The 10,258-nt window shown below is 33.1% G+C and overlaps 1 protein-coding gene across 1 annotated transcript in view; it reads right to left on the bottom strand.

Moving 5' to 3' along the window:
* LOC137640611 (uncharacterized) overlaps positions 1 to 10,258 on the bottom strand; it is a 45,712-nt gene continuing 35,454 nt past the window's right edge. Inside the window, exons 4-6 of the mRNA XM_068373117.1 lie at positions 2,262 to 2,454; positions 1,197 to 1,357; positions 1 to 689 (exon numbers count right to left, since the gene is read on the bottom strand). Coding sequence (XP_068229218.1) covers positions 408 to 689; positions 1,197 to 1,357; positions 2,262 to 2,454 — 636 coding nt within the window. The 3' untranslated portion in view covers positions 1 to 407. The remainder of the gene's footprint in view (positions 690 to 1,196; positions 1,358 to 2,261; positions 2,455 to 10,258) is intronic.

Here is a 10,258-nt window from a genome sequence, read left to right as displayed (position 1 = left end):
TTAAGTGCTGGTAATGTTTTTAATCAAGAACTGCAGTATGACCCACGATACTGTAACTTGAGATACTCAAACATCTAGGAGAGAACACATGGTAATGTGATATAGCTATAGGAGAATCTCCATGATGAACTGAAAGAGTTGAGTTATATTCTGGGGCTTTTCCTGAAATTGTTTGTTGTTGTATATAACATTGATAGTAGGTTACTAATGCAGAAACCTCACCAACACATAATGATTGCACATATGATATTTAGTAACTTGCCCAGGCTGTCCTGGTTTTAAGTACTCACCGATCATCTATTTTCCTTTTACATGGTAGGAATTGCTCAGCCAAGGATAACATCTTACGGTGTGAATGAAGCATAATAATGACCTAACACTGAAATGTTTATCACCTAACTGTATATCTATAAGCTTTTATTTTCAAAAGAACAAATGTCGTTTAGATACATGTCTAGAAACTGATCTAGTGCCATTTCCCCCAGATGCTTATCATTGGAGCATTTCTTATTATCGTTACGAGGAAGCCGCGAGCCATTCCTCGAGCACTCCTTTTCGTAGAGATCCGACAGAGGGACGGTGCTGTTCCAAACGACGAAGGAAGGGCTTCTTGGTACTAGCAAGTCACTGGCAATCTTGTTGTAATAATCGAGAAGGAGCATGCCATCGTAAGAGTATGTAGAATATTTCTGCAGGGTATGGAAGAGAAAGAGACAATTATACGTTTAGTGACTTTCTAAAAGAACAAAATCTGAGAAGTCATGAATTAGTTGAATATTTATGAAAATAGAAATGAAAATAATTGACAGTTTGGATGTTTTCACTAGAAAGAAACGAATGTGTGATAATATTTTAAAGAGAAAAAGAGATAGAGAGAGATACTAAACAAATGTAACTGGATTCCATTGTATTATATTTCTAACTACGTCAAACAAATATCAGTCATATGCTTTGTAGTTATTGATCCTCTATTAGAGTAGTTTTTAAATTGAGATAATAATCATTTTTTGAAGAAAATGTACAAGTGCCCTTAGAAAGAAACATGATGATATTAACTTACAAAACAAACAGTACAGAACAGAAAATACCCAGACACGAACAAGTAAGAAAACAGAGAAGAGAAAAATAACGAATAAAGATGTAAAACTAGACATTAAATGCAATCGCTTAAAGTAAAGAAACCTTCTTCAAAATACCTCCAAATGATCCTGTAACTTGAAAACTACTTGCGTAGTCCTTGAGAAGGTTTTTAGTAGAGGAGAAATGGCCTTCAGATGATTGTAAAAAGGCTGAGACATAGCCTTGATGCCTTTGGCATAATGAATGTTTCCGTCTTTAATGTAATGCAACGTTGATCCTTTAAAAAAATTAAAAACCTGGTTAATTTCAAAGCTAGAGGACGATATACAATCTGACAATGGACGAATATTTAAAAAATTTGTAACTACATATTTCATTGTGAATGTATTTCTCAAACATTATTGTATTTTTTTCAAATTAGACACTTTTTTCCATTTCTTATAACATCCTAATATTATGGCTATGGACTCGAGCAGTCGTCAGAAACATTATGCATAGGAAAATGCAGTGATAAATGATGTAAAGCCTATCGTGCATAGTTTTTGCGATAAGAAGTGTTGATTGAATTGTCAAAAAAAAGGGCATGGGGCTTGAGTGCCCCCTCCCCCCCTATTAGGGCTGCCTTACTGGAAGAACCCGAGTCTTGCTATAGTCAAGGCTATCTTAATCAACAGCAACAACAACATTGAGTGCCCAATTATTTTGTGATGATAGTGGTTCAAATATTACATTCTGGTAGGGGTAGTCACCAATATGTTTTGTTTGAGCGATAGCTTCCGGTAGTTCCCTAAATTTTCTCACTTCCTGACATCGTTGTGTGTCTCTGAGATATAATGTTGGCAAAATAATAATAAATACATAAACTCCGCTAACGAAAGCAGTAACGTCCATCAAAGAATATGAAGTGTAATCATTGGTGTAGAATAAATCGTTTGCGTCTGAAATAAAATACTTTTAAATCATTGACCAAAACTAACGAGGCAGATAATAGAAAATAAAATGATTTTTGCATTGCTCAATGCTTATAAATGGGACTAGAAACTGGTCTTCTTAACATGCGAAATGAAACCTTCTTGGATAATATGATAACCGAAAAAAAAAAAGTCATAGAGTAGGCGAACCCTAAAGTAAAGAGAAATGTAATGCTAAATAAGCGTGTAAATAAAGAATAATTTTCCTACCTAGGAGTAAATGGGTAGGTTTACTGGCTCTCCCATTCATCCAAGAGGACAAAAGTTTGGGTACTCGCCGGAGGTGTTTATCCCAATAAAAGACGGCCCTCAAGGGTACATCCAGATGTTCGAGTTCGAGGTATTGATCAGGTCTGTCCTTCACCCATTTCTTTGATTGATACTGAAACTCTTCTAGTTCTTTCTGGAATATAAACGGAAACATACTCTTTCATATACACACACACACACATATATATATATATATATATATATATATATATATATATATATGTATACAGTATATATATATATAAATATATATATATACATGTATATATATATATATATATATATATATATATATATGTGTGTGTGTGTGTGTATATATATATATATATATATATATATATATATATATATATATATATATATATATATATATATATATATGTATTTGTGTGTGTGTGCATGTGTGTATATACATATGCCTATATGAATTATTTATATGTATACACATATAGGTAGACAATATAAATGCTGTATATATAGATATATAAATATATATACATATGTATATGCATATATAAAATATATGTATACATATACTGTACATATATACTTATATATATATGTATATATATATATATATATATATATATATATATATATATATATGTATATGTGTGTATATACATATATGTATATATATATATATATATATATATATATATATATATATATATATAGTATGTGTGTGCTTGTGCATTATATTGATTCATGCAAATATATATTTATATATATTTATATATATAAATATATATATTATATATATATATAAGTATATATATATATACATATATATATATGTATATATATATATATATATATATATATATATATATATATATATATATATATATAGTGTGTGTGTGTGTTTGTGTAATTATATTGATACATTCAAATATATATACATACATATATATGTATATATATATAAATATATATATATATATATATATATATATATATATACATATATATATATATATATATATATATATATATATATATATACATATATATATATTAGTGTGCTACTGTTATTAACACATATTGAGTATGTGTTGTTTGAGATGTTGAATCTTGAATTAAAGTCAAGCATGGTAACTTTAAAATGGTTTATTCTCTAAAAACAAGTGTTAAACATCTCCATCACAGGAGTATAGCTGGTGTACGGATGACCAATTCATGTGAAGTATAGATAAGAACTGCCTAAAATATCGATATCACAGATATTTTATATTTAGTTGTCTCAGCATTTAAACACAATATGTAAACTTTACATTAGTCTAGGAAGACAACTGCATCCGGTGGCGACACAATCTTTCACACGGTATGCATTTGTGTTTATGCTTCAGAAAAACGTTACATTGCTGAGAGATGCAAAATGCATCCTCTTATGATTTTGTCTGACTACAGCAAATCTCACGCTAGCTTCTTCCTCCACAATGACACATTACGTCATGTGTTTTAAACATGTAATAACTAACTTTTACATTAGCTCGGCCAGCTATCTCATTTTTTTTTTCTAAAAATTCAACAACACGCCAAAAAATGTTTACTAGGAGTGTGACTGGACATATGTATTATTCTTTGTTTAACTTTAGCCATAAGCAAACGAGGATGAATGTCCAAATAGGCACATCAAAAAAAAATAATAACAATAATGCATATGAAAAGATATTACCAAAGCAAAGAAAAAAAATGCATGATAAATAAAGATCACATATATGGTACATTGCTAGCAAATGATTATATGGTACCAAAAAAAATACTGATATACATATGATTCGGTAACTTGTTAAAGAATAATTGTTACCTTTGTCAGAAACATAGATGAACACAATACGGTAATTAATAAAAATATTTGTTACCTTGATAAAGATTCAATTTTAGTGCACAAACACGAATTCCTGGTACGTACACGTACCATGGTTTTGTACATATATATATATATATATATATATATATATATATATATATATATATATATATATATATATATATAGGGCTTATATATTTTATTAGATGCCCATAGATTCTGTTATTTTTATTTTTTTTTCTCTTTGTCTTTTAACATTCCGGCTTATATATTTTATTAGATGCTGAGAAAAAAATGATTTATTTTTTAAATGTTTTTTAAATGTATTTTTAACAATGCAAATGTTCTATAGTTTCTTCAATTACATATTACTAGCGTACTAACTGCTTTTCGTACACACGCTATTCCCAGACAATTTTACTCCTTTAAGCGAATGAGGTGGCCACTTTCGAACAGCTTTAAACTGAATTAAATAAGGAGTTTTGTCTGGACATGGTTAAACATTCTGTTTTAGCTGCAAACTGTTCCTTAACCTACGCCAAACAAGGATGTTCACGGCAATAAATATCATCACTGTCGCAACTGTTCCTGCTAGTAGTATGGTGTGAAGAAATTCCTTATAAGTCGGTGACAGGTGGTCCATCTCGGTCAATTTCATCAACCGCTTGGCTACCTGTTTGTTGTATGGGAGAGGTAGTGATGGCATTGTAGTCGTCCACGTGAAGTTCGCGAAGTAGGCTCGTTCTCTGATGATGGTTTTGATTCCGGTCACCATGGAATTAGGGGAAGTCCCGATAGAACCATCTGCTGCAACGAAGATTTTGGCATAGGACGTGGATCCATCCGGGCATGATACATTGAAACCGTCCTTGACGTATCGTATCCACGAGCCGTTGTTCAGTCTGCAATTGAACTCATTATTGTCAAAGGGATAAAGCTTATCCAGACAATTTTCACTTGTATGGGAGAGAGCACCGTCTAGCACTATATATACCTAACTCGCATGAGTCCATTAAGTCTTTATGGAATTCAAATGAGTCAGCTGTACATATTTTTCTATCCATTGCATCTGAACAGTGAGTTAATTGATTCAAGTCTTTAATGACCGTATATGTTTCCTTGTCCGTTGAAATCAATACGTATCCTGTCAAACTGGATATTACTGGATTTGAGTGATTCGTCATGAAAGTCGGAAATGGTGATATCCTGTAAGACTACCAGGCATCAAAAGAATCAAAGGGAATTGTAATCATAATCTTCTTATTTGCTACACTTACTGTAATTAGGCTGTAATAAAATTCTAACCTACGTACATCTGACAAAGGAACATAGCCTAGTTTCTCCCGTCCGTTCTCCGGAACTAACTAAAAGTATTTTACAGGCAACAAATGGGGCGACAGTACACCTTTAGTTGCTAATGTGATAGCTTCTACATAATCTTTTGATTTCTCAATGAAATGTGCAATTCTGTTATGTATGTGATCTATTTTTGAATCATAATACGTTAACGTTGCCAACAAATCCTGTACTTCCATAATCTGACTGATATTACTGGAATGTTCATTTACTAAATCCATAATTTGATTGATTGAACCTAACTGATTCTTTAGTTCTGACATAATCAATTCATCTTCATGAGTCAAGAACTCAATTTTCTTATTTTGATTACTAATCTTAAGACGATTGGAAATTCCTAAACCTAAACTTGCAATAGACCCAAAGATGTTTAATGCAGAAAAAATAAACGGGTTTCGTCTTTCTTTATGTTCGTGCCCTACAGTCCACATGAAAAGGTCACGAGCCAAAGATTCTGTCTCGTAAGTCTTATTTTGCAAGTCATCAGATAGCATCTCTGCAACTTTTAGTGTCGATCCAAGCGAACTCTCTGTAGTCAAATGAAAATGTCTTCTATGCCACTCATCTAATGAGACAGCAAACCTTGAAATGGCGCTTTTTAAGGTAGTGACATCATTCTCTGGAATAAAAATTGCTTGCATATGCACTTCTACAACTACGTTGCTTGATGTAATAAAAACGTCTTCTTGTTTTTCAACTATAGTGCCATATTTAAAGTCTATACTTTTAGTTTTAGAGCTCATCCCACACGAAAAAAATGTCTGAGCGAACAATATCACTCCCAACAACAAAAAATTCATCTTGGAAACCTGTAACGAGAAAAATATATGTAATTACTCCTGTATTAAGAAGAAAACTTTTAATCATACAAATAAAAATCTTTCCCTCACTTCTTTCCCTCTCTCCTTTTTTTTTTTTTTTATTAATTTCTTATGTGAGCCAATGGTACTATTCTCTCATCCGTGGGTTGGGATACGTTTTGAACTCTAAACCTATTGGCCGTTAATACTTCCAAAATGTTAAATGGGCCTTCAAACTTAGGTTTTAGTTTATAATTGAGACCTTTACGTACATTTACCTGTATATATACATTATCACCCACGGTATATGTTTTAGTTGGCTTCGCTATTTTATCATGATTCCTTTTCACTATGATTTGTGATTCTTCTAAATTCTTTCGAAGGATATCACATCAACTTTTGCTTGCATTTATACATTCTTTTAAAGGATTTGATAGATTAGTTGTAGGCGTTAATACATGGAAAGGCGTTTTAACTGGGGTACCATACAATGCTTCATGCGGTGACATTTTAATTGATATATGATATGAATGATTCAGAGTACTCAGTACTGCAGGTATTGCAATATCCCAGTTGGGGTCTGATCCCCCTAGTGTTACTCTTAATATATTTAAAACCTTCCTATTTGCTCTTTCCACTAGCCCATTCGACTCTGGGTGATATATCATGGTATTTATTTTCTTTATGCTTAGGAATTCACACAATGAAGTAAGAAAGTGATTATTAAATTCACCACCCGAGTCTGAGATTATCATGTGTGGAATTCCATGTTTACAAATGTAACACTCGTAAAACTTCCTAGTGCATTCAATCGCAGTTTTAGTTTTAAGCGCTATTAGTTCTGTATATCGAGTTCAAGCATCTACAATTACTAAGAGGTGCTTATTTCCTCTGTCTGACTCGTAAAATCCTGTTAACATATCTAAATGTATTCTTTCAAAGGGTTGATTGGGCATGGGATAAACTTCTAGGCTGACAGGTGTTTTCGTATGCCCTTTGTTTTCCTGACATGTGCGACAATTAGCTGTGTTTTTTTTATATCTGTAAGCATTGTATGCCAATAAAACAATGATTTGGCTTTCTGTGACATTAATGAGAACCTCGGGTGTCCATTTAATGGATTTGTATGCAACCAATTCAGGACAGTGGAAATAAGTGAGATTGGTACTACTACCTGATCGTTAGTTACATGTGGTGTATTGCGGGTTTTCCTTGTCATGGTCCTACACAGAATATTATCTTTGATTATATGATTCTGCTGCTTATACTTTATATATCCCTTTTCCTTATGATTGCCTTTCAAAGCATTTATAATTGTTTCTAATTTCTGATCTTTTCCTTGCTCAGTCTGTAATAATTCAGCGCTCCAGCCTAAATTTTCTTGTTCAGATATCGTTTTAACAATAGGCATGGATGTTGATATATCTATTAATTCAGCTAAAGGCTCCGTACAAGATGACACGAGGTTGCGTGATAATGCATCCGCAACGATATTTGCTTTCCCAGGTAAATACCCGATTCTTGTGCCAAAATCTTGAATGATCAAATGCCACCGAGTTCGTTTATTGCTGTGGTTGAAACCTTTAAAGAATTCGGTTAGTGGTTTATGGTCAGTAAGAACCTTAACGGGGTAACCGTATATTATGAACTTAAAATGCACCAGTGAATTAACAATAGCTAGCCCTTCCTTGTCTATTACTGCATACTTACTTTCGGAAGTTCTCAGTTTTCGAGAATAAAAAGCTATCGGGAAAAATTGTTTATCATATTACTGAAGCAATACCCCTCCTACTCCTAAGTCTGAGGCATCTGTTGCAATGAAGAATTCCTTACCGAAGTCAGGAAATTTTAAGATAGGAGAACTACACAGTTCATCTTTCAAGGTATTAAACGCCTGTTGATGCTGCTCAGACCATATGAAATTTTCGCCCTTCTTCATAAGATCAGTTAAAGGAGCAGCTATTATTGAATAGTTGCGTATAAAACGCCTGTAATATCCACTACAACCCAGAAATTGCTGTATTCCCTTGACATTAGTAGGTATGGGAAAATTACGGATAGACGACACCTTATCATGGACTACTTTAAGACCTTGGCTTGACGCCATGAAACCCAAATATATTAATTCTGTTTTGAAAAATTCACACTTACTAATCTTTAACCTTGAGTTATGTTGTCTTAGTCTCTGTAGTACTAGTTCTAATTTACGTAGATGTTCTTCTAAGTTGTTGGAAAAGATTACAAGGTCGTCCATAAAGGCATGCAATATATCCCCTAGCAAGTCTCCAAACACCATGTTAATCATTCTTGTAAATGTTATGGGAGCACTGCGTAAACCAAAAGGCATCCGTAAAAATTCATAATGTCCCCTGGCTGTGCTGAAGGCTGTGATGGGATACTATCTTCTTCTAATGATATCTGGTGAAAACCTTTAAGTGAGTCCAAACTGGTAAAACATTTATTCTGACCTAAAAAAGACAAAATATCGTCAGTACATGGCACTGGGAATCGATCAGGGATCGTCTCCTCGTTTAGACGACGGAAGTCTACGCAGATACGCCATGTTCGATCTTTTTTCGGTACAACTATTAATGGAAAATTATAAGGTCTGTTCGATTTCCTAATGACTCCTTCTTCTAGCATTTTACCTACTTCATCATTTATTTCATTCTGGAATTTCATAGGAAGTCTGTATGAGGGTACATAGATAATTTTCTGCTTGTCCTTTAACCTTATTTGATGCTCAATCACATCTGTTTTTCCTAAGGATCCATCCATAGTGGAAAAAAAAACATCATGATATTTAGTTAAAAGTCCAAAAATTTTCTGCTGAATTTCTTCGTCTTGAATGTCTTTATTGATTTTATTTTTAATAGATTGCAAAAGGGATTCATCCGCAACTGATTGAGCGTGATTGATTTCAGCAACGGTAAGAATACGATGTTTATAAACTTCTACATCCAAGATATGTTGATTTTTGTGAATTACTAAAGGGTTATTTAAATGATTACAGACTTCAATATTACATTGTTGATGTGAGCCTACTGAATAAATAGCTTGTGTGACAGACAATCCGTTAGTTTTCAAAGTGTCGGAAAGGATTAATATTTCAGATCCCGGTAATGTTTTCTTTATTTGCACTATTAAATTTGAAGGTAGGTTTGGCTCGATAGATTGCGTGCAAGATGATATTACGGGTGAACGAGAATTCTGCTGGGTCACGTATATTATTTCTTTATTAGTGAGACAAGTTATTGGTTCTTCAACGTACGTTACGGTTACATTTGTCGTCTCCTTTTTATCCAAAACTGATTTTAAGGCATTAGAAGACTTATAGAATTTTCCTTTGATATACACGCCGTGCTAGGCAGGGGCTAAGGTAATGTTTTGATTTCCCATAGATGGGTATCCTATAATTACAGCTGGATACATATCAATGTTTTGTACAACAACAAATGTATCGGCAAACGTGCGCTTACCGACCTTGAACTGAACATGAGTTATGCCTATTACATTTAATTCATTATTTCCTATACCCAAGAGTCTCATTACTGATTTTTCTATCGGAAAGTTCGAAAACAACAAATGATGTGTCCTCAAATCCATGATATTACGTGGACTACCAGAGTCAAAAAATAACGTAAAGGATTTGTGTTCTAAATTTACAGCATATAAGGTTGGTCGTAACTCATTTTGGCTTATTACTGTATGAATTCGTTGCAAATCTACGGGAGCATGCACTGTCTTACTTAATTTGGCCGTGTGTTTCATAGGAAAATCTATTGCCTCACAATGATCTGATAAAACATTAAATTGATTATTCAATACTATTGATGTTGACATGAATGACCTTGACCCAACATCACTCTCTTCCCCACTGGAGTTAATTATGTGGTATTTGCTATGCTCTGCACATTTTGAAAATTAGTTTGACCTTGCGAGGTCTGGTTTGACGACCCAGGCTCAGC

Source organism: Palaemon carinicauda, chromosome 5 (assembly GCF_036898095.1).
Source record: "Palaemon carinicauda isolate YSFRI2023 chromosome 5, ASM3689809v2, whole genome shotgun sequence".
NCBI classification, from domain to species: Eukaryota; Metazoa; Arthropoda; class Malacostraca; order Decapoda; family Palaemonidae; genus Palaemon; species Palaemon carinicauda.
Note: the sequence above shows the minus strand (reverse complement) of the source record. Positions and strands in the feature narration are given on the sequence as shown.